The sequence below is a fragment of the Bos mutus genome, chromosome 9 (assembly GCF_027580195.1).
Source record: "Bos mutus isolate GX-2022 chromosome 9, NWIPB_WYAK_1.1, whole genome shotgun sequence".
NCBI lineage: Eukaryota > Metazoa > Chordata > Mammalia > Artiodactyla > Bovidae > Bos > Bos mutus.
In genome coordinates this window covers 95,264,565-95,290,415 of record NC_091625.1, presented here as the reverse complement: position 1 = coordinate 95,290,415, position 25,851 = coordinate 95,264,565, and the positions used below count along the sequence as shown (strand labels likewise).

The 25,851-nt window shown below is 45.1% G+C and overlaps 1 protein-coding gene across 1 annotated transcript in view; it reads right to left on the bottom strand.

Moving 5' to 3' along the window:
* The window catches only part of FNDC1 (fibronectin type III domain containing 1), a 109,985-nt gene that overhangs the window by 7,973 nt on the left and 76,161 nt on the right, over positions 1-25,851 (bottom strand). The window contains exons 15-19 of the mRNA XM_070376973.1: positions 18,020-18,088; positions 16,077-16,238; positions 13,667-13,897; positions 7,703-7,811; positions 1,426-1,505 (exon numbers count right to left, since the gene is read on the bottom strand). Of these exons, the coding sequence (XP_070233074.1) occupies positions 1,426-1,505; positions 7,703-7,811; positions 13,667-13,897; positions 16,077-16,238; positions 18,020-18,088 (651 nt within the window). The remainder of the gene's footprint in view (positions 1-1,425; positions 1,506-7,702; positions 7,812-13,666; positions 13,898-16,076; positions 16,239-18,019; positions 18,089-25,851) is intronic.

Genomic DNA, 25,851 nt, shown 5'->3' with positions numbered 1-25,851 from the left:
ACCAAGCTGCAGTAGATAAATAAAGTGCAATATTCATTTGGCATATGCCAAAACTTTAAAAGTACTATATCACAGTCTCAGAAGTTACATTTATATCTTTCTACTCTCCAATTTCAGCCCTCAGTTTCTTGATAACTATTTAGATTTGAATTATTTGGGTTTTTTTCTATAGACGTTGATCATGTTAATTCTGATAGTTGCCAAAAGACCATGTTATTTTTAGGAAATTCAGCCATAGACACATTATTGTAGCAAATTAACCACTGATAAAGGTTTTCTTGTACTCTTTCTAATTACTAATGAGAAACACACTTCTTAGATGAAACACGTGAAAACACCAATTTTGAAGTCCTTTGCCAACATTTCCAGTATAAAGCATATTCTCCAAAAAGACTTTTTCCATATATTTTGATTCAGTAGATTTAAATCACTGCATTTAAAAATATCTTCCAAAGGCAAATGTTCTGGGGTCAAGCTACATGTAGGGAATGATCTAACCAAATGGAAGCGAGAACCACGTTAGTGTGGAGCTGACCCTGCTGGGCTCCTGTACATGTTTGTCTTGGGACCATGGTCACCAACTCTCCCACCTGGCTTCCTGTACAGAGAGGCTGCCAACCCAGGAACTGCCACCATGAACCAGTGGTGTGTATTCTCAGACCATGACCACGGGACCCTGTGTGTACTGCCTCAGACCATGACCACCCGACACCGTGTGTACTGCCTCAGACCATGACCATGGAACCCTGTGTGTACTGCCTCAGGTTATGACCACCCAACACTATGAGTACTGCCTCAGACCATGACCACGGAACCCTGTGAATACTGCCTCACACCATGACCACCCACCATGGGACACTGTGTACACTGCCTCAGACCATGACCATGGAACACTTCACCAAAGGGTCTGAGAGCTCTGCACACCAGCAACCCAAAGTAGGGACATCTTCTGTGTGACACTGCTTGCAGGATGGATAGCATTTTAATTAAACCCTCCATATTAAGTAGAGATATCTTTGTCTCCTAGGAAAGCAAGCATCCTAGAGATCTGACTGATTGAAAGAAGCAACTGCCCCTCAGATCACACATGTGTGCACTTCGGCTGCTTGCAATAACAATAAAGAAATTACCTCTGCAACTAGACGGATTCAAAGTTATCTTTCCCACATGGCTAAGAACTAGATTTTCTTCCCTTTTCATTGGAATTTGCTCTTTTCACTTTTCAAGCAGTTCCAATGAAGACTACTTTTATTATCCAAGATTTAACTTAGCAGAAAGAAAATCATGTTTATCTTATAAAGTGATATCCAATATGAACTCACTAAACAGAAGTTTTACTTTTCCATTTTTATTCTATTGTAGACCTGATTTCAGATTACTTGTTTTTAAGGAAAACAGAAAAAAAGAACATGAAGTCATCCATACCTGATTCTGTAACAAATGAAACTGAAGAACTGACAGGTCCATAGCCGTGAGGATTTTTGGCTTGAACTCTAAAATAATACCTGAAATTCGAAGAAAACATAGTTTGAAAGAGAACCTTGTTTGATTTTTGTATAATGAGACAAACAACCAAACTACTGAGCACTTACTCTGTGGCAGGGTTCGAGTCTTATCTTTTCACAAATGCATACACCACCGCTATTTCTTCATGCTATTTCTAAACTTTCTCATTTTCGAATAACTTTTCAGAACAATATAATGAACAGCATAGACATGCTCCCACTAGGAACGGAGGGGCAGACTAGGCAAACAGGTCACTTGGACTGTGTGTGTTATTTAGAGCATCCAGGGTTCACCCGCCCCATGCAGGCCACGCCCTGCAGGCCTGCCATTGGACGGTATGGCCCCCTCCTGTCTCATCTTGAGTTCCACCAGCAAGACGGAGAAGCTAGAGCAGGGAGAAATGCTTACTGAGCAGAATTCCAGTTCTAGCCTAAGTCTCACCCCTGGACGTGCTGTATAAATGTCTGATGGACTGATGATGATGCAACCTGCTGTTGGCAGGGGGAGGCTGAGCCAGTCCAGAAGCTGGCCTCCTTGGGGGAACTAACGTGACAGCAATGTTCTGGACACAGGACAAGTGCTACGCTTGACCCTGGAGCCTTAAAATCACTGAGTCTCCAGCTTCTGTGCCTCAAGGAAAGAGAAGCAAGTCCAGGAAGGGGAAGTGGAAACGGCCTGCAGAGGCTCTGCCGGAGATTAATCTTTGTCTTGGAACAGAGAATGTGCTAGAAAGCACATGGCCCGAATCAGCCTGTTCATCTAGAAGGAGATAAGCCAGTTCAGTCGGGAGTCCAAGAGCATCTTACTTTGGACTCTCGTGAGCTACGGGACCAAAAGCAGTGTTGAGAAAATACTGGAAGCCGACACAGTTGAGACCTACTCTACCTATGGTTCATCTCTATGTTGTCCAGCCCCCTGGAATTCTAGGTATTATCTGTGCCCTCTTAGTCCTTAACTGGGGCTTCCCTGGTGGCTCAGATGATAAAAGAATCTGCCTGCAATGTGGGAGACCTGGGTTTGATCCCTGAGTCAGGAAGATCCCCTGGAGAAGAAAATGACAACCCACTCCAGTGTTCTTGCCTGGAGAATTCCATGGACAGAGGAGCCTGGCAGGCTACCATCCATGGGGTCACAAAGAGTCAGACAGAACTGAGCAACTAATACATACAGTCCCTAACTGCTTCCAGGTAAAGAAAGAGGGTTAAAAAAAAAATTGGGCAGGGGAGTGTGTCCACCACCTCAGAGAGTCCAGAAGGGGCCTTGGCTTCTGGGCACCAGGAGCTACACTTCAGTGTTACAAAATCCTATGTTTAAGTCAGACACACAGATCACACGGACTAAGATGCACTAAAGTTTTAAAAGGAGAACTATTTACACCCAGAGAGCAAAGGTGCATGTCTGTTGCACCTCTGCCCTGGCACCAAGCCTACCGAGCATCTGAGCTGAGGTCCCCAGGGGAGCCTCTGGCCTCACAGTTACACAGAGGTATTTGACTTTGGGTTTGATTAAGAGAGAGCAAAGAAAAAGTCCATTTGGTAAAACCAAGTCTTCTCTTAAGCTTTTCAAGAAAGTATATTCACATCTCATTTCGGACAGAATCCTTTTTAAAATTTCATTAAAAAAAAAGATATGCACAATTAAGAACATATGAGTCCCAAAGCTCAATTCACTCAGCACTGTGTGTTGTTCTCAACTGTGCATACTTCTAACTCAGCGGGCGTGGAGTTACTTAAGGCAAACTCCGCTGGCAGTTCAAACAGTGGGCTTGGCATATGTCAACGGTAACAGTCAAACTTTACAGACGCCTTTTCCCTAAAAAAAAAAATAGGAAATCAAGACCTAGGGTGTGATACTGATATTCAGAGGTTACCGGGGACATTTATTTTGCTGCATCTTTCTCAGGCCATCCCTGGAGGCAAGCTGGTACCACTTCCCCAGCTTGGCAGAGGGAAGCGCCCTGTGCAGTAGAGGCGATGGTAGAGGGGTGACCCATTGGCTGGGAGAGCCTACTCCAGTTTCCTAGTTGTATCCATTCTGTTTTACACTGAAACCTAAGTATTCTCCAATCGACCCTCCTGCTGCACAATGACTCCATTCCTCCACAAAGCCCACGTGGCCCAATTCTACAGTTACGTTATTTCCATTTGAACTCCACCTACTGTGTCAAAGTAAGTTTACATATGCCAAGCTGAAAAACAATATGGTATTATAAAAAAAGCAAATTTTTCAAAAAGCACATTACATTTTTTTCTACAGACTAAAATAAATATTTCATACCCTGAAGTGTCTCTATGTCACCTAAGTAACAAAAGCATCCCATGCCTTGCCTTCTTATACAAGCTTCTGGTACCTTCTTTTGAATAGGTTCCATGGTGACAGATCTGTATTCTTTAGGCTTCCCAGGGGGCGCTAGGGGTAAAGAAACCACCTGCCAATGCAGGAGACACAAGAGATGTGGGTTTGATCCCTGGGTTGGGAAGATCCCCTGGAGGAGGGCATGGCAACCCACTCCAGTAATCTTGCCTGGAGAATCCCGTGGGCAGAGTTGCCTGGAGGGCTACAGTCACAAAGAGTTGGACATGACTGAAGTGACTTAGCACGCATGCAGGCACAGAGGGGTCTGAAGGAAATCCTCATAGGAGGAAACCAGGGAGCATTCTCCCTCCAAAGAACGACAGAAGGGAAGGCCACACTTGGGGAGAAGCCCCAGTGGCCGCTGCTGCTCCCAGTCCGTCTCCCAGGGCCCCCAGCATGGGTGGACACAGGACACAAGCCTCAGCGGACACTGGGGCCCATCTGTGACCGGCTGGTCCAGCCGCCAGCCCCCTCTCTCCTCCATCCCCCCGACCGCATCGGCCTCCTGCTCTTCCTCAAAAACACCAGCTTCGCAACACCCTTCCTGCCTCAAGCAACTTGACAGCTCACTTACCTTCTCCAGGTCAAATGCTGTGCATCTGCCTGACCTGACCGCCCCTTATCCTCGAGCTCGGGAAAAAAGCCCCCTGTTACACACTCACAGCACAGGGTGCTTGTCTCTCAGGATACTGGTCAGGGAAAGTCCACATCTACATGTTTACAAACATCAGTCTCTGTCAGACTGTGAGCACCATGAGCGGCCATGGTGTGTTGTAGGCCCCCCCACCCCTCCAGTCTTCCCTCTTTAGAGCCCGGAACCTGGCCCTGAGCACACAGTAAGTTCTCACTGAGTGAGCCGGGGACACTCATTCGTACCTATAGGAAGAAGGAATAAACCATCCCACTTAACCATCCCCTGACAGCACTCAAAACTCAACATCAGTTTGGTACCAAAAGCTGTCACAAGAAAACTGGGCTGTGGGGGCAGGGGCAGCAGGAGTCCAGAATTTACAAGCAGCCAGGAGGCCAAACATTGCTAAGGCCTCCTTCAGCTGCTCCTGAGGCTGTGCTGTAAAAATAGGCACTCCGAACACAATTAAAAACAAAAAAAGAGGGATGTTGGCTTTGTTTTCTTTAGTTTTGTTCTTGGTTTAATGAATCAACTTTTCATTACTATCAAGGAAGAGCTAAGAAAAGGGCTTTCTCAATTTCCTGATATTTTTATTTGCTGAATCCTAAAATTTGTAATAGTCTATGAAAGCTCAGTTCAAGTGAGCCCAGGGCATTAACAAGCCCTGGGCAAAGTTCTCCGCTAGTTCAGAAGTCTCTCGGTGCCCAAGGCTATTGTCCAGTTTCTGTCCCTTTCGACAGTTCTGTTTAAGGTTCAACATTTCTGTTTAAGGAGAGCATTTTGTTCCAATCTCCTCTCTGTTCCTCTGACTGCATAAAAAAATGGGAGACCTCGGGCCCAAGTCACATCATTCAGAACACTTTGCTGTGGAAATACGGTGGCTGGACGTGACACGGTGTGCTGGAGCCATACTACAGGCCTCAGAGAGCCGATCGTTAAATATCAGCAATTCTGCAGGCCCAGACTAGCTTGAAATTGGCAAATACCATAAAGCAGCTGTTACTTTTTTTTTTCCCAGACAGCCAGTTTACAAGCACACCACTGCATGACCATCGCGTCCTTGGTGTTCCGCCCACGTTCACCCACCAAGGATGGTGGGTGTTACCAGCAAGACCAGAGAATATAAAATAGGAAACGCACACACACAGTGTTTGTACCCTTGAGACAAGTTCTGCACATTTCACACTGAGGGCTAAAGACTCACTCCCAGATGGCCCTCTGGCTGGCGACCCACTTCTCCATGTAGGAAGCCATGCATCGTATAACTGACATTAGCATGTAAAATATATTTTTCTTGAATGATCCAAACTTGTACATCACAGAGGTCGAGTACCAGATGTTAAAATGTTTAGCCAGTTCATGCAACTCAACAACAACAACAAAACAAACAATCCAATTGAAAGATGGCCAAAGAACCTAATTAGACATTTATCCACAGAAGTACACAAGGCCAACAGGTACATGAAAAGATGGTCAACGTCACTAGCTATTCAGTTCAGTTCAGTTCAGTCGCTCAGTCATGTCTGACTCTTTGCAACCCCATGAATTGCAGCACGCCAGGCCTCCCTGTCCATCACCAATTCCCAGAGTCTATTCTTAAAGAGATGGGAATACCAGACCATCTGACCTGCCTCTTGAGAAACCTATATGCAGGTCAGGAAGCAACAGTTAGAACTGGACATGGAACAACAGACTGGTTCCAAATAGGAAAAGGAGTACGTCAAGGCTGTATCTTGTCACCCTGCTTATTTAACTTCTATGCAGAGTACATCATGAGAAACGCTGGGCTGGAAGAAGCACAAGCTGGAATCAAGATTGCCGGGAGAAATATCAATAACCTCAGATATGCAGATGACACCACCCTTATGGCAGAAAGAAAGTAAAGAGGAACTAAAAAGCCTCTTGATGAAAGTGAAAGAGGGGAGTGAAAAAGTTGGCTTAAAGCTCAACATTCAGAAAACGAAGATCATGGCATCTGGTCCCATGACTAGCTATTAGAGAAATGCAAATCAAAACTACCGCGAGGTACTCCTCACACCAGTCAGAATGGCTGTCACCAAAAAGTCTACAAATAACAAATGCTGGAAAGGGTGTGGAGAAAAGGGAACCCTCCTACACTGCTGGTAGAAATAGATAAGTTGGTGCAGCTATTATGGAAAACAACACGGAGGTTTCTCAAAAAACTAAAAATAGAATTACAATGAGATCTCGCAATCCCACGCCTGGGCCTATAATGTAGCTTTATGTTCATAGGAGCCCTATTGACAGTAGCAAAGACATGGAAACAGCCTAAACATCCGTCAACAGAGGAACAGGCAAAGAGGATATGGTGCACATATACGATGGAACACTGGGAACAGTACCCAGCCATAAAAACGAATGAAACAATGCCGTCTGGAGCAACATGGATGGCACTAAAAATTATCACACGACGTGGAGTCAGTCAGAAAGAGAAAGATAAACACCATACGATACCACTTATATGCGGAAATGAAAATATGACGCAAGTGTACCTACCTACGAAATAAAAACAGACTTGCAGACAGAGAGACAGACGTGTGGTTGGCAAGGGTGGGGGCGGCATGGGGCGGGAGGCTGGAGTTAGCAGGCGCAAATTATTATACAGAGTGAATAAACAAGAAAGTCCTGCTGGAGAGCAAAAGAACTATATTAAATATCCTATGATAAAGCACAATGGAAAAGAATATAAAGAAGAACGTGTCTATGTATGTATATGTGTGTGTATATGTATACACATAACTGAATCACTTTTGGGTATGAACAGCAGAAATGAACAACCATTGTAAATCAACTAGACTTCAATAAAAAATGCTTCTCAATTGCTGCTCCACTAATGTCATATATGAAGCTTGTGCTGCATAAAGTCACCATGTTGGTGACTGCAAACAGATGGATTCCCTTTCAACACACAGAGCAATCCTTCCTTTCCCAATGGTAGGTAGTTTCAGTCTCTGGAATACAGGGAACAAAATACAAACACAATAACGTAACAATCACAAAGCACATAGCCCTTTCTCCGAAGAAAAGTACGTGACACATGGTAAGCACTCAGTCTATGAGAAACAACTAGAGAATTCAAAGGAAACCATAAGAACGCTTTTAGTTAGGCCTTTCCTTTTCAACCCAAGGATACCCGTGACCATGCACACGGGTCTCATTTTCTGTTTATAAATGATGGACGCATCATACCTCGTGTTGGGCTTCAGGTTCTCAATGGGCAGGTGAGTTACTGATGAAGCCTGGGTGGACCACTTGTTCCTGATGAAGTCTTCATATGACGCGCTGTAAACCAAGTAACCTACAGGAGGAGAGGAGGCGGAACCCCATGAGCGTCAAGGAAGCATCACCCAAGAGGCGTAACTCGGGGAGGGTGGGAGGAGCCGTGGGGTGGGGGCAGCTCTGTGGGAGAAGTCTAGAAGGGGAGCAAGCAGTGTGCTGGGTCAGGACGGGGTAGAACGTTGGTACCCACTGGCGATACCAGATGCAGGTAACGGCAGAGACACTTCCTGACGACTAGCTGGTTCCCTACTTTTCTTCCTTCTCCTGATCTCCCACAGTCCCGGGCTTCCTCATTTCCTCGAAACTAATTACATCTAACCATGAAGGCACAGCACAAGGAAAGAGCAGTGACCTCCACACAAGTATCTAAGAAGTTCCTGGTAGAGTATACGCAACTATCCTTCATGTGAAATGAAGCGTCTGTGATGGTGAGTGCCGTGTCTTGTGGCTGAAAGATCCCAAACTCGATAGGTCTCTCCACTTCGTGTCATAGACTCTCCTGTGGTTTCTAGTTGTTGCATATCTCTGCCTGCCCTCGACCGTGATGTCCAGTGACAACAGCCAGGCAGCTCTGCCTTATCCGCTGTTAATGGAGCTCAGCAGGTGGACTCTGCCCTGATACATGCCCAGCTTGCCAGGCCACCCCGGGGGGCCGAGTGACCGTCCTGTCACAGCATCACACATCCTTTACGCTGCTCTCTTACGTGGGAAGGAAATATTTGCCGAGTGCTTCCTCTGCGCCGAACGTTATGCCAAATACTTTGGATCAGGTTTTACTTTGATGAATTCTCCTGACCTTAGGTTTCTCTGTCTGTCTCCATTCTGACACAGGAGGAAACTGAGTCTTAGAGGTCAAATATCTGGTCCAAGTTTCATACTTGTTAATTCAACAAATATTTATTGCGTGCTTACTGTATATTCATTCAACCAATATTTATTGTGTGCCTCCTGCAAGTCAGGGCTACTGTATACTAAATGCTAGAGATTAAATGATCATTCATTTTACTGGAAACTTCAGGAGCAGCAAGGCAGACAGACAAGTATGATTATACAGCTTGTTTATACAGCCTGACGAGAACTAAGTGCTGGGGGCACTGGCGGGTGGGGAGAGCTGGACGCAGAGCGCTTTCCCAGGACCATGAAATCGGGCTGATAACTAAAGGATGGGAAGCAGTCACGATGCACGATGGGAAGTGGGGAGAACTCCAGGTAGAGGGAATACCTGGGCAAAGACACAGGCAAGGGAGGAACCAGGAGCCAGGAGGGCCTCAGAGTGGCAGGGTGAGGGGAAGCGCGACATGAAACGAAGCTAAAGAAGCATCAGACGAAAAAAAAAATGCAAGGCTCTTTGGTCACAAAGGCTTTTGCTTTTCATTCCAGGAGAAAAGGAAGACATTCATGGGGCAACACAACAAGACTGTCTTCCGTGTATCTCTGGTGCTGAGTGGAGGACCAGACAGGCGTGGTATATGGAGGGGTGGTCTAGCAGGACAGTTGTGACAATATCCAGGTGAGTGGTCACAACAGCTTAGGTACTGGGGTGCTTAATGGGGAACAGTGGATGCGTGCAGGAAAAATCTGAAAGGTAAAGGCGATGGGATTGAGTGATAAACTGAATACAGAGGGGAAATAGAGAAGGAGATGGGAAGATGACTCCAAAGACTTCAGGTTTGCAAGAATGGACAGAGAGTGAGACAGAAAACCCAGATGAGCAGGTGTGTGTCTGGATCATGAGTCTGATTCTGGATATGCTGAGTCTGAGAAGCTTTGGAGACCCGACGGGTGATAGTGTCAAGTGGATATGATTTTTCAGTTTGAGGCTCAGAGGAGAACAGGCTGGGGCCTGACCTACAAACCAGTGGCTCATCACCAAGAGACACTGAGACCACATGCATCAGGACTTCTGTGGTGGTCCAGTGGTTAGGGCCCTGTCTGCCATTGCAGGGGACACAGACTCGATGCCTGGTCCAGGAAGACCTCACATTTAGAGGGGCAACGAAGCCCACGCACCACGATTACTGAGCCTGTACTCTAGAGCCCTCGGGCCGTGGCTGCTGAAGCCCATGTGCCCCACAGCCTCTGCTCTGCAACAAGCCGCTGCTAGGGGAAGCCCACACACAGCAACTAGACAGGAGCCTCCCGCTCACCACAGCTAGAGAAAGCCTGAGTGCAGCGATGAAGACCCAGCGCAGCCAAAAAGAAACAAAAAATTTTAAATGCTTGTAAATATATATACATTTTTAAAAGACCTGTGCATGGGTAAAATCCTTCAGCTGAAGCTGAAGCTTTTCTTCTTACCCTGTGTTTTCTCTCTCCAGGATTTTATCCACGCAGATGTCTTTTTTTAAATGTGTATATATATATATATTTATAAGCATTTACATTTATTTATTTATTTATTTTTGGCTGCACTGGGTCTTCATCGCTGCACTCAGGCTTTCTCTAGCTGTGGTGAGCAAGAGGCTACTGTCTAGCTGGACTGGACTGAATGACTGATGTTGAAGCTGAAGCTCCAATACTTTGGCCACGTGATGCAAAGAACTAACTCATTGGAAAAGACCCTGATGCTGGGAAAGATTGAAGGTAGGAGAAGGGGACGACAGAGGATGAGATTGTTGGATGGCAGCACCAATGCGATGGACATGAGTTTGAGTAAGCTCCAAGAGTTGGTGATGGACAGGGAGGCCTGGTGTGCTGTAGTTCATGGGGTCACAAAGAGTCAGACATGACTGAGTAACTGAACTGAACTGAAGAAGAAAGTGACTTAGGACCATGCCTTAAGCAATTCCGATCTTTAATGTTGGGTCAAAGCGGATGAGCCTGTAAGGAAAACTTGGGCTGAAAGAATCAGATCACAGGTCAAGGAGAAGATGAAGAAAATCAAAGGCATCGAAGAGGCAAATGGCTTTATTCAGCAACCTGTTCTCACCAATCGCCTCCCCAAGGGCCATTCTGTTGATGGGAAGAGTGGATTAGAGTTACATAGCTCCACCCCAGCAGGCAGAGAGCCGAAACAGGGGCCCTGGGCTCTGAAGCCTTTTCAGAGAAATTCCTTCTCTTTTTTCAACAACTATTTCATGGGACCTGGGAAGTGTTGCTGCTCTCTCCATAGGGTACCCTCCTCCTCTGAAGATGGTGACATCAAGCCACAGAAGCTGATGGTGACGCTGTACCCAACAAGGGTCCAGCCAGGGGCAGATGTGCCCAAGGAGCCCTGGCTTCCACGGGTCAGCCCGGCTCATCCTCTTTGACCTCATATCCATTAGAACGCTGCACTTCATCCCATATACTACTCAGGTTTCCCTGCTCATCCTTGTGTCTGGATTTTTAAAACGTGCTTGCTGAGCACATGTAACTCCTGCGTTCTCTGTTCTTATCAAAACCAGTCCTGAAAAGATTCAGAGACCACCACGAAGGTGATTTCCCACAGAGTTACTGCTGATGAAGAGACAGCTTCATTCATTAGGACCGATCAGGGTAGGCAGCGGGTCGTGGACCTATTTACTTTGCGGGAGTTTCGTGTCGCTTGGCCACCATTTGGTTACACACTGACTCAACCACGTGTGAAAGAAAAGAACCACCAGTGGAAATCAGCAAAGTGCTCTACATGTCACGCAGCTACCAGGACCCGTGTGAAAGAAAAGAACCGCCGGTGGAAATCAGCAAAGTGCTCTGCATCTCACGCAGCTACCAGGACCCAAACGCCCTGCGGTGGGCCCGAAAGTGTGATCTTCCCTTTGGGTCTAGGCGGCATCTCGGTGTTCACTTCACCTCGTTGTTCTGCAGCTAAGAGCTGGTGCTTGATTCATTAACTGATGAAGCACTCCCATGCTTTTCCCTTTTAGCCTCTAGGGTCTAACATGCTTCTTCTGCATATCACAGGGCTGTCGTGCACTGAAATATTCCATGATAAGCAGTTGGCAGGAGTTGGCACAACTTTCTATTGGGACCTGAATCCCAATAACACCTCAGCTGTATTATTTATGCTCGTGGCATGAGTGCTCGTGATTAGGGCCCTGGGGCTTGGTTTGGGATTAGATGGTGGGGGTATGTGGCGATGAGATGACCCCAGTTTCTGGGGAGCTTCGGAAGGCTTTCTATGCAAAGCTAACAGGAGCATGTGTTTCGGAAGCACGCCCTCTATGGGATGTTATAGGAACTGTGTCGGAGTTAAGTCCAGCGACATTTACCGGAATTCTCCGAAGGCTCCTCACGCTCCAGCCCAGGGGGCACGTCTAAAGTGGCTGGTCCTTTCATCCTGTATCCATCCTTCTGTTTCTCAGAAGCCCCGTGGCTCAGGGCACAGGGGTATATTTATGTTAAGTAACATCTGTTATGCAAGAGATCAAAAGCTAAGTAGCTTAAGATAAAGTATTCCATGATTATATTTTCCCTGTTTGCTCTCTTGCTTTTCAAAACTGCCATTCATAAAATCATACTCAGTTCATAAAAGGATTTTCTGGCTGTTTTGACTACAAGCTCTCCTCCTGCCATTGATTTATTTGCTTGCTATTAGGAACATTCTGGACTTCACAGAAGCTGGCCCCAATGGCCCGAGCAACTCATAGATTGGGGGCCCAGCAAGTATAGCTACACCAAGACTCAGACCCCTTGATCTGCACCCTGGCTCTCCACGGCCCTTCCATCCTGCCTGGCACAACACCCAGGCATTCAGTCCTGTGCCCTTTATCCTGACTTTTGTGCTGCAGTGCACACTTCATTAAAAAAAAAAAAAAATTAGCTCTCTGGTTGTGCTTGGGTTTTTTTTTTTTTCCTCATTTTAAGAGATCATTCTGGGGACCCAAAGCAAGAACATTAAAAATTTCGAATTCGATGATCAATACCAGCATGGTAGTGACATAATATGTCAAACTCCGGCTTATCCCACCATCCCCAGCCCTGAGACACACACACACACACACACACACACACACACACACATTCCTTCCTCTTATATAACTCACTGACCCAAAAGGAATCATTTGCAAAAGAAGGGTGTCTATCCAAAGAAAACATTAACTCTTTTGTGTAAGAACTCATCTCAACAAATTTATCCTCAAATATGTCTTCGGCAGAGTCGAATGAACTCATCAACATCTCACAGACCAAGATCTTGGAGGCTCAAGATCCCTGGGCATTTTCTCCATCACATCCAGTTCCCACCTAAGGAATTCAGGAGCCCCGAGCAGACCTGGAAAGAGCCTGAGTCATGACCCCAGGGTTGATCATGACCCCGGGAAGCACACAGTAGGAGCACTCTCATCACCCATGCTGCAGGAGCTCATCTGACAAGGGGCTCGGTGGACTCCTTGGCTACTTGCAGGATTACAGGGTAAGAGACCTAATGATACTTTGTATAGGAGACCAAGGTCCAGGGAAAACGAAGCAGTAGCTCCAGGTCATACAAACCCATCTGGGACTAAGGTTCAGGATTTCTGACTTCCATCCAGTGCTCCTCATACTGCCCTACAAGGCTTCCCTTACTGCCTCTGATCCATCCTTTTAAAAGAAAATAGCTGCATTCGTCCATCCAGTTCATCCATGCATCTCTCCATCTAGCTATCTGACTGATCCACCCACCCTGGCACCCTTCCATCATTCACTTCTCCAATCCATTCATTTATTTATCCACCCATCCATCCGTCCTTGCATCCAGCCATCATCCATTTCTCCAATCCATCCATCCATCGTTGCATCCACCCATCATCCATTTATCCAATCTATTCATTTATCCATCCATCCACTTTTCATCCATCTACCCATCCATCCATCCATCTTCCATCCATCCACTCATCCAGCATCCATTCATCCCTTATTGTCTGTATTTCTCACCTGCAGATTGACAGGAACTCTGAGCACTTGCCTTGGACTCACCTGTTATCATATCCCCTGGGGCGGCTTTGTCCCAGTCCACAATGACAAATGAGTGGCAGCCTTCCACCGCGACCACGGTGATGTTGCGGGGGACGTGCTGAGGAGGCGTGTCACTCTTCTTCAGGTCATTTGGAATGATTTCATCCAGGCTGTCCACTTGGAAGTGATCCAGAGCGTCAGTCAGAGAGCACGGGGCGGACGGGTCTTTATTTAGGTACGTCACGTAAGGAGCTGGAAAAGAACAAAGATACCCAGTCGGGTTGCTTAAGGCTTTCTCTGAGGGCAGAAACATGATGTCTGCTCCATGGAGTAGACCCAACATTCAGTCTCTTTCTGCTAAACATCCAGGGTCATCAGCCCTGAGGCCAAACGCAAGCGCACATCCCTACCTCTCCTGATTGGATCCACATATTTATTATAGCTTTCAATCTGGTGGTTTCAAAAGATCCCATTGCCCCATCAACATCAATGCTCTCATAGTGGTTTTGAAACGGCTCCAAATGACAATTTAATGTCTAATAGAATTCTGCGGCATTGTGCCATTCCTGTGCCCTTAAACTTGGAAAGGTGCGATTGAATCCAACTTGGAGTTCTCTCAACACATTTCATTCCCTAGACTGTCTTGGGACCAGGAAAAAAAAAAAAAAAAACCATACACCAGCCAAGATGTACAACCTTAGCCTCAGTCCAGGCTGGCCTCCCCTGGGACATCAGGGACTCACATAACCCCTTGCACCCATGTCTGCACAGGCTAGGCCTGAACAGCCGTCTACAACATTACCACTCAGGACGAAAATAGCAACTCACATTTATGGATAGCTTCAAGCTTTTCCTACACTCATGATCTCAGCAGATACAAGGGCCCCAGGATTAAGGCAGGATAAGAACTGATAACCCACACCCCAGTTGAACCTACCAGTGCTGAGAAAGAGCCCACAAGACTTATTACATACACGCTAGAATAGCCAAGGAATTGGATTTGGGCTTTATACATTCAAGACCCCCAAGTGCTCCCAAGTAACAGTTTCTAGAACTTTCTAAACATCCCACTGCATCTCCTCATACAGCTTCTCATTCCCAGGGGCTGTTAGAACTGAAAGCAATTTTTAAGCTCCTCTGTTTTCCAATAATCCATACAAAATTAGGCGTTTTGAGCTTGTGCATGGATCTGATCAGGAAGTTTGGGGGAGCTGTCTACTGTGCTTTATAAAGTTATAGGCATATGAAAACAGCCAGACAATAGTAAGCCTTTCAGCCTTTGAAAAGGTCTTCGGAACAGCTAATAATAGCGCTGAAAGCGTTTCAATTTCTGTCGTGGAACCACAGAGAGAAAAGTCAGAACATTCAGTGAATTCAGCCAGGCTGCGGCATGCCATGGACCAGCATTACCACTGGCCTCAGGAATCCTCCTCCCAATTAAGATTCTTGTTCTTCAAGTGTGAGTAGTTCAGACACTCAATACTACATCTTGGCTGACAAGAGCTGTTCTTCGCTGATGGCAGAACATTTGTTTTGGAAACAGAAAAGTGTGATATTAGTTTAAGCTGTTGCCTGTCTCCACTCAGTAACAAATGATTTTTTTCCACTTAGTGATATGTTAATCTGTCTTATTAGCAAAGTTCATTAAGGGCATGGGAAAAGAAGGCTCCCAAAGGGAATGAAACACAGTTTAATGGCATAAAATTTCTTCCTGAAACTGTTTTAATAACTGAGAAAGAGGAATACGGTCAATTTCTAGATCGCAAGTCCTTGAGGCTAATGAAAACTATAGGAAACAACCTCAAGGAAAACAGCTTCAGCTCTTTGAAACTGTAAGACATACTAGTAGCTCAACTCATCAAATTGCTCATCTTTTAGGGAGGAGTTAACAAACAACACTCAGGGGCTTCCCTGGCGGTCCAGTGGCTAGACGCCCCACTCCCAAAGCAGGGGACCTGGGTTTGATACCTGGTTGGGGTACTAGATCCCACATGCCACAACTAAGACCCAGAGCAGCCTAAATAAATAAGTAAAACAAACAAACAAAAAACCAATGTGCAGGCAAGGCCTAATAAAAGTCTCATCTCAGAAAAGTTGGCTATAACAAAAGTCTTATAGTCCCTGGACTTGATGACTATTAAGTAGTTCTTACTCCTCATCTGCACAACACAGCCTCTCTAAACTCTGCTCCATCGGACACCACATGTTCTCCTGCGCGCCTGCTCCCCTGACTTATGCAGAGAGCAAGTTCATGTTTAGAAAGCATCCCAACAGGACTGACGCACTGACTCGCCCAAGTGGAAACGTCACCCTGGGAAAAACCTCTGCTCCAAACGAGCTGCCACGGCCAAGCCAAGAGATTCGTTCTGCTCTTCTTCAAAGGATGAGAGCTAAAAACTCATGTTTCTCTGATTAAGGAACTTCTACTTACCAACAAAACGTTTCTTCCCAGCCAGATCGAATTCTTCTTCGGGGTAGGAACTGATGGAGCCTTCAGGCGGGATGACGGCGGGCGTGGTGGTGGTGGTGGTGGTGGTGGTGGTGGTGGAGGGCTGGGTGGTAGGCGGTGGCCCCGAGGTCTCAACTTCATAATCTGAAATGATATGATGGTTTTGTAACTGGGCACATCCAGAAAAGGGGCACCTTAAGATTGAACGCAACACTAAAGTGTAAAGGCACACAAACAGACTCTAGAATTGGAGAAGGAAATGGCAACCCACTCCAGTGTTCTTGCCTGGAGAATTCTGTGCACAGAGGAGCCTGGTGGGCTGCTGTCTATGGGGTTACAAAGAGTCAGACACGACTGAAGCGACTTAGCGCAGCAGCAGACTCTAGAATAAACGCTATACCTGAACAGAATTTGTTGCTAACAAAACAATATCCCCCCACCGACCATTTTTCAGTCCTTAGGGAAAAGCAGCTGCAGATAGAAGAAAGGAAGGGAAAAAATTAAAAAGAAACACACATGACAAGAAAAATGAGATTTTTGGAATCAAAGCTGGATAGAACCTTAGAACTTACCCAGGTTAGCACGCTCCTGTTACTGGCCCCTGACCATTCTCTGCCTAAGTAATTTTCCCTTTTAAAGCCAGAAAAGTATCACACGAGAAAAGAAACCTGATTTTTTAAAAAATTTGTCACCTGCGTAGGGGTTATTTTCTGAGGGGGGAGGTGGGACTAATCCTATTGAGAGAACTAATCCATTAACAAAAAAAAGAAAATTCTGCTCCCTTTTCAACAGCTCCAAATCACAGGGTTTTATTTCCAAAGGTGCTAAGAAAACTTCCTTTGCTTTCTCACATCTGCTATTTCTCTTTCAGGTCTGTTTTGTTTTGTTTTGAAAACTGGGGATTAAACAACTACACTGAAGCTCCTGACTGCATCAGAGGTGATGTTATTCCCACATTCGTAACTGAAGAGCCTTGAATCCACAACCAGCCAGCAGGCAGACTGAGCACATTAGTGCCAAAGGCCAGCACTGGGAGGGGGACAAGCTTTCTACGCAAATTTCCTTCAATTTCGGGGGCAATTTACAAAACACAAGAACAACCGCAGGGAGGTAAATATAATCACAGCAGTAATTACTATGAATGGAGTGACCAGACACCATGCAAAGCAAGCCTCTTCTTCATCTTAGAAACTTCACTTTCACTTGAAAACATTCTGATTTTTTAAAAAATCAGCACATCTACCGCATTGCTTTTTGAATGTAATTAGAAAAGGAAAGGAAAGAGTGAGAGTGAGAAGAGCCAAGAGGGGAAGCTGGAACTCGGTTAAACTAAGTCGTTTTTATTAACGTGTATGGGTGGTGCGGGGGTGTTCAGACTGAAGTAACTCCAGAATTTCCAAAAGAAGGAGGAGAAGGTTTGAGATGGAGGGAAGGGGGCTCAGGGGTCTTGTCTGGAGGCTGCATCTGTGTATCAAGCACACAGTTTTCCTCTGGATCAAATTTTTATGGGGCGAGGGGAGGTAACTTGGAAGGGGAGTACCACCACCCTTCTCTAAGTGTTGCCCTCCAGCCCTAAGTTCTGAGGGAAACAGGAATTGAGACTATCTACTTAGCCCACTTCAGCCTTCCCAGGTGGCTCAGTAGTAATGAATCTGCCTGCCAAGCCAGAAGTCACAGGAGACACGGGTTCAATCCCTGGGTGGAGAAGATCCCTGGGTGGAGAAGATCCCCGGGAGAAAGGAATGGCTACCCAGTCCAGTATTCTTGCCTGGAGAATTCCATGGACAGAGGAGCCTGGTGGGCTAACAATCCATGGGGTCTCAAAGAGCCAGACATGACTGAGCGACTGTGCACGCACTTAGTAACAAACATCAGATTCTCTAATCAGAAAATACCCCCAATCATGTGCTTGGAATCAATCGTACCTTCATCATAGATGACGTACGCCTCTTCCGTGGGCACTGCCGTGTCGGTCTCCAGCCCTGAGAACTCATCTAGGAAAGAGAAGGCAAGGGCAGTCAGCAAATGCCCCGGGCTCTCTTCTCAGAATGGCGCCAAGGGCACGGCAATCCAGCCCCGTGCTGCTGGCTTCAGGGGGGATAAGCCTCCCCTGCCACGGCCGCCTCGGCTTCCTCAGGAGGAAGAGCCTCAGAACGTGGAGGGCTCCATACGAACGGAGAGTTTCTCTCCTTTGCGCTCAGTGGGGTGCACTGGAAAAGACACCTCCCCAGCGCTCCCGACCCTCCAGCAGAGGGCGCTCTTCCCGACTTGTGAGGGGAGGAAGGCGGAGGGGGACGGAGGGGAGAGGGGGATGGAGAGGGGGAAGGGGGCAGGCGTGAGAACAAACATTCTCGGAGGGCAGGGAACCCCTTTGTTCATGGCCTTTGGTGGCTCAGACAGTAGAGAATCTGCCAGGAAGGCGGGAGACCCAGGTTCGATCCCAGGGTCGGAAAGAACCCCTGGAGAAGGGAATGGCTACCCACTCCAGTATTCTCGCCTGCTGGTGATGCTGCTGCCGCTAAGACGCTTCAGTCGTGTCTGACTCTGTGCAACCCCATAGACGGCAGCCCACCAGGCTCCCCCGTCCCTGGGATTCTCCAGGCAAGAACACTGGAGTGGGTTGCCATTTCCTTCTCCAATGCAGGAAAGTGAAAAGTGAAAGTGAAGTCGCTCAGTCGTGTCCGACTCTTAGCGACCCCATGGACTGCAGCCTCAGTCCATGGGATTTTCCAGGCAAGAGTACTGGAGTGGGGTGCCACTGCCTTCTCCATTTTCTCGCCTGGAGAACTCCATGGACAGAGGAGCCTGAAGAGCTGCAAATCCATGGGGTGGCAAAGAGTCAGACACAACTGAGCCAGTCACACTTTGATTTTTCACTCATTCCCTCCATCCCCTGGTCTTGCCGCTCACATGATCCAGGTGCCCTCCTGCCTCTCTGTTCTATTCTGGCTTCACTGCTCCCTCTAAGCTTCCATCCCCTCTCAGTGACTCGGGAGATAAATCTGTAATGATTAGAACTTCTTAACTTGCCTATGAAGTTTGGAAATAATATCCTAATGATTACAAACATCTCTTTACAAACAAGTTGTATTTTACTTATAAAGCCACTAGATCTGCTATGACTACAAAATTATCCTATACATGCAATCCGTAGACTTTTATATGTGATTTTTTTTAATCTACCAGGAAGCCCTAATTATAAGAACCACTGTTCAAATAACTATTATTAATGGCTTCCCAGGTGGCTCAATGGGAAGCCCCGGTGGTTCAGCAGTAAAGACTCCACCTGCAGTTCAGGGGATGCAGGAGATGTGGATTTGATCCCTGAGTCAGGAAGATCTCCGGAAGGAAGAAATGGCATCTCACTCCAGTATTCTTGCCTAAGAAACCACATAGAAAGAGGAGCCTGGAGGGTTACAGTCCATGAAGTGAAGTGAAAGTTGCTCAGTCGTGTCCGACTCTTTGCCACCCCATGGACTATACAGTCCATGGAATTCTCCAGGCCAGAATATTGGAGTGGGTAGCCATTCCCTTCTCCAGGGGATCTTCCCGACCCAGGGATTGAACCCAGGTCTCCCGCATAGCAGGCAGAGTCTTTACCAGCTGAACCATCAGGGAAGCCCAAGAATACTGGAGTGGTTAGCCTATCCCTAGGAGAAGGCAATGGCACCCCACTCCAGTACTCTTGCCTGGCAAATCCCATGGACAGAGGAGCCTGGTAGGCTGCAGTCCATGGGGTCGCTAAGAGTCGGACACAACTGAGCGACTTCACTTTCACTTTTCACTTTCATGCATTGGAGAAGGAGATGGCAACCCACTCCAGTGTTCTTGCCTGGAGAATCCCAGGGACGGTGGAGCCTGATGGGCTGCGGTCTATGGGGTTGCACAGAGTCAGATACAACTGAAGCGACTTAGCAGCAGTAGCCTATCCCTTCTCCAGCAGATCTTCCTGACCCAGGAATCGAACCTGGATCCCCTGCACTGCAGGTGGATTCTTTACCAGCTGAGCTACTAGGGAAGATCTTACAGTCCATAGGGGTTGCAAAAGAGTCGAACACGACTTAGTGACTAAAAACAACAAAACTGATAAGAGCATGGATGAAAACTTGGTTCAAAAAAGTGAGTGATTATAGCAAAAACAATTTTTTGCCTCCACAAGCTGAGTACTGCTTTCAGCAGAAGCTGTTTTGGGAAGATGGGAGGAAATCCATACATGACTTCTCTGGGGGAGGAAGACAGATGCAGCTAAAAAAGAAGATACTTTCTCTGCAGTTGGTGAAATATTGAGGCAAAAGATTTCCTAACTCAAAAAAAAAAAGTTCAGAAGAATTCCTTCACTTCCTTTGACCTGAAGCCACAGCAAATTATACAGAACTCTCAATCCAAGGCACACTTAAGAGGCAGAGAGGGTGAGTGAGGAGACAGGAAGCAGGAAGTGGGGTGCATCACATGCCTTTGGGGCATCGGGCACTGTTGGGTATATATTGAGTCAATCCTCACATAAATCTCCAGATACGTGGGGTTGATTACACCCACTTCTCAGCCAAGGACACCAAGGATTTATAACATGCCTGGAGTCTCACAGCTGGTAAAGGACAAAGAGCTAAAACAGAACTGAACTGCAAGGCCTTGGCTCCAAAGACTTTATGCTTCATCAAACTGCCTCCACTGTTTAAAAGTTGGACGAACCAGTCTTTTTGCTTATAAACCTTTGGGCGCTTCACTAGAATCATCATTCTGCAGCATAACGAAGGGGGAATTGAACTAGAAAAGTATATAAACCTCCTTCACTAAAAAATTACAAGCACCAATTTTGAATTTTGTTTATGGTTAGGAAATAACTGATCATTCCCCTGAAATAGTCCAATAGAATCCTTCTATTAGGCTTTTTTGAGCCTACTTCGAATAACTTCATGAATGTGGTGCTGCCAGAACAACTCCACCAGCGGAGGACAGTGGCGACCTCGCCTCGCCTGTCCAGCCGCTCTGGGATCGTAGTGAAAAGCCCTGTAGACACCGGAGGCCCATGAGATGCATCCCACCTGCCTCACCATGGAGGTGGTGACGCTGGATGTGTTCTGACGTGGCCAGCAAATGTCATCAAAGAGAGGTTGTAAGAGATCCACCCTTCAGGATGTGCATTTTGAGAAAAATGACTAGACAAGATTTTTTTTTCAGTTCATTCCAATGTCAATATGCCTGAATCCAAGAGGAATTACTTCTGGGCTGGTTTAAATCAGAGTTTTCAAGTTCACACCACCTAACATTTGGGGTTATCTTGCTGTTGTTTTCCATGACACCATTTTCTTTCCTTTATTAACTTTCAGGAACGTAGTCCTCTTGTGGCTTATTATCAGCTCAGAGTCATTTCATTTCATTATTATTTTTGGTTAGGTCAGAATGAATAAATGGTACAATTGCTGCAGCCCAGAGTGAATGAGAAAGAGGCGAGTCTAGGGTCTCCTCCATGGATTCCTGATACTAAGTACAGTTCCTTAAGGAGCTGAAGCACTCTGGTCCAGCACCAGACCACAGAAACCACCCCTTCACCTGTGAACTTGGATCACTTCTTGAGACGAGTGACAGTTAAGTCTTCTGGCAAAAGTAAACACCCTACTGAGTGATTTAGTGCTCCTTTTTTTTGTTTTAAAACCAAATAAAGTCAGAGATAATTTTTCTAAAATAGCACCATCTTGATTCCAAGTCAAAGAAACTTCCAGCTGTAATGAAACAGATTTACTTTTTTTTTTTTTTTGAAAAGCTGACCCTCAGAATTTGCCCCACCTGAATGCCAATTTGGAGTATCTGGAGCCACATATAACTGGATGTTTTTAAGCCAACCCAAAATCCATGTCAGAAGCTTCCACCTCTTCACATAAAAGTAGCAGCCGGCCACCAACCATGTGCTACAGTTTATATATGTATGTTTTTTCAGTGGTTTTATCCAAACGGTTGTGAAATTTAAAAAAGAAAGTGCAAAATGTTTGGGTCTTAGTTCCAGAGATACATTAAAAAAAAAAAAACTGTTAAAGTAGATTCTCATTAAAACTTTGGAGAGAAGGTAAATTACAGTCATTTGAAACCCAAGGATATTTGCAAATTATTTCATTGGTCCAGCTCAAGTGAACTTTCAATTATTCTCTTTGTATTTTCTGTCTTGCGAGTGAGCTGTGGCAGGAGAGAACTGTTTTCCGTAATGACTGATGTTCTTCTAAAGATGCCCCCAGGTCATGTTACAAATTGTTGAAGATGTTCAGCTGGCTCATAACATTTCCAAACACACACGATACCATCAGATCCGCTGTCAAAATGGAACCTGAAAAACAAGCATCACTGGTAAAAAGACTTCTCAAAAGACTCTAACTTCTCCGTTAGAAAACGGAGCATGCCTATGGCTTAGGGTATGGTATAGATACCCAAAGATACATAATTGGGTACCACAAGCAATCTGAGATGAAGCAGAGGATGCTGTCTCTACTGCAAGGAGTTTATGACTTAATAGAGAAGTCATAGCAAGCAAAAAATTGTGCATGTGTGTGTGTATGTAAAGAGAGAAAGGGTGTCAATACACTAGAAACAAACATATAATATGCATCTATGCATACAGGAATATGTATAACTATGATGTCTAGAAAAAGATGCCTAAATTACTGAATAATTTAATGACACAAGGTTATTCCCAGAACACTGTTAAAGCAGCGTTTTCAAAGAAAAGAGGGTACTGACATAACCAGGAGAGTAAAGACTAAGATATTTGAAAAGATGACTTTTAAAACTGGAGGGCTAGAAACCTAAAAGCTCATCGACAGAGGAATAGATAAAAAAGATATGGTATATATATATATATAAGAATATTACTCAGGCATTTAAAAAAATGAAATCCTGCAGTTTGCAGCAACATCAATAGACCTGGAGAGTGTCATACCCAGTGAAGTCAGTCAGACAGAGAAGGAGAAACCCTGTATGACATCCCTTATATGTGGGATCTAAAAAGAAATGATACAGATGAACTTACAAATGATTCAAAGGAAAATGAACTCATGGCTGCCAGGGGTGGTGGGCTGGGAAGGGAAGGGATAGTCAGGGAGTTTGGGATGGTTATGTACACACTGCTATAGTTATTAATACAATGGATAACCAGCAAGGACTTATTGTACAGCACATGGGACTCTGCTCAATGTTATGTGCCAGCCTGCATGGGAGGGGGTTTTGGGGGAGTATGGACACATGTACATGTATGGCTGAGTCCCTTCGCTGATTGCCTGAAATTACCACAACATTGTTAACTGGCTATATTCCAATATAAAATAAAAGTTAAAAAAAATTTGGAGGGCTAAAAACAAAATGTTAGGATTTTGCCAACAGAAGGTAATGACAAATGGTTGGCTAGCTGGGGGCTGAGGAGGGGAGTCTCAGAAGGGCAGGTATTCTCACAGTGATCACAGCAGAGGGTCTAAGTCAGCATTCTTGTAACAATTTCAGGTGAGTAGGCTGCAAAGTGCCATGGCCAAAATGCACTTGGTAAAAAGCACATGTGTGTACACATGGAACCCCAGCACCTGTGAGTGTACATTGTAGACCGAAGCACAGTGTCCCTCGATGTACACAGGTAATTGGCCCAGAGGCCCCTGTGAATTGGCCCAGAAGCCCCTGTGAATACCAAAATCCATGGATGCTCAAGTCCCTCCTATAAAATAGTGTAGTACAAGGAATCCAAGCTGTGATGGCTAGAATGAAAAAAACAGATAATAACAAGCGCTGGTGAAGATGGAGAGGAACTGGATGCCTCGTACGTTTCCAGCGGGGAATGAAAATAGTGCAGCTGCTATGGACAACAGTTTGGTGCTTCCTCAAAAAGTTAAACATAAAGCAAATATCGTATATTAGCACATACATATGAAATCTAGAAAAATGGTATTGATGAACCCACATGCAGGACAGGAGCAGAGACACAGACATAGAGAACAGACTTACGGACACAGCAGGGGAAGGAGTGGGTGGGGTGAATTGAGAGAGTAGCATGGAAACGCATTCATTATCATATGTAAAACAGATAGCTAGTGGGAAGCTGCTGCATTATACAGGGAGCTCCACTTGGGATTCTGTGATAACCCAGTGAGGCAGGATGGGGTGGGAGGTGGGGCGGAGGGCTCAAAAGGGAGAGGACATATGTATGATTCACACTGTTGTGTGGCAGAAACCAATACAACATTGTAAAGCAATTATCCTCCCATTAAAATTTTTAAAAAGTAGTAGGGAAAAAATTTAAACAAAGAGTTACCAACCAACAAAACAACTCTACAGAAGAGAATTAAAAACAGATATTCAAAAGAAAAAAATATGTACACAAATGTTCACAGCAGCATTATTCATAATAGACAAAAGGCAGAAACAACCCAAATGTCCATCAACTGATAAATGGATAAAATGTGGTCTTTCCACACAATGGAGTATTAGTCAGCAATAAAAAGAAAGAAGTACAGATAACTTGAAAACAAATTATGCTAAGTGAAAGAAGCCAGACACAAAACGACACATTTCACATGGGATTCCATTTACACAAAATGTCCAGAACAGACAGATCGAGAGATAGAAAGGAGACAAGCAGCTCCTGGAGCTGGGAGGGGCAGGGATGGGGAGTGACTACTAATGCGTGTAAGGTTTGTTCGGGGGGGGACGAAAATATTCTGGGACTTGATAACGGTGACAGTCACACAACTCTACGAATATGCTAAAGTCTTTAAAACTTTAAAAGGGTGAACTTTATGGCATGTGATTTTTATGTCAGGAAAGCTATTGTTAAAGATGTTTTTTCATAAATAGAAACAACTATGATTAGAAATAATATTAGGAAGAAAATATTTAATGAAATCGTTAGTGGAGCAGCAGAAATGAAAAAGGAAGGTAAGCCACAGTGAAGTATTTTTAAATAATAAAATATAGACATACAATTAAGACATATTACTCTCCCCAAATTTAACTTTTTCCAAGACTTTGTCCTTATTTTCAAAATGCTGTCTAGAGGTAAACTATTACTAACCCTTAGACACTAATTTGGCTTAGGCTAGGCTATTAGACAAATGTACAGGAGTAAAGTAAAAAATATACATCTCTATCAAGATTTGCAAAGAAAAGAAGAAAAAAAATATCAAGAATCTGACTTTCATGGCAACTAAAAGTCCAAAATTACAAAGTAAATGAAAAGAAATGAAAAGACCTACATAAAAGCTAAAAGAAAATGTAAAATATTAATAATAATAGTAGTAGTAATTAGAACAAAATCCAAACAGCCACTCTTCTGTTTATAACCTATTAGTAAAGAAATATCTGTTCTAATCATACTTCAATTAAATAATAGCCACACCAGTGTATGCTGAAGAAGTCAAGGAAAGTACAAGATATTTTCATACCAGAAACCCAAAGGTAAATTCAAATTTGTACTCACTTTTAATTGGTGGTGTGAGAATTTTCTTCCTGATTGTCCTCTTCTTCATATGTGCCTGTTCTTCGGTGTGAATTTTTCAGATACATCAGATGTTCCTGTTCATTTGGAACTTTTTCGTGGAAAGACTAATTTCAAACAGAATTCTCAATCTGGAGACAGCATTCACGTTCAGATTGAATGATGGTGTGCTACGAATTCAGGGCACGCATGTGATTCCTGAAATAAAGGGTCTTCACTCTGCACTAGCTTAAAAAGACAGAAGCTTTACAGCCTGCATGGCAATTCATTTCAACCTCTGGAAAGTGCAGTCGC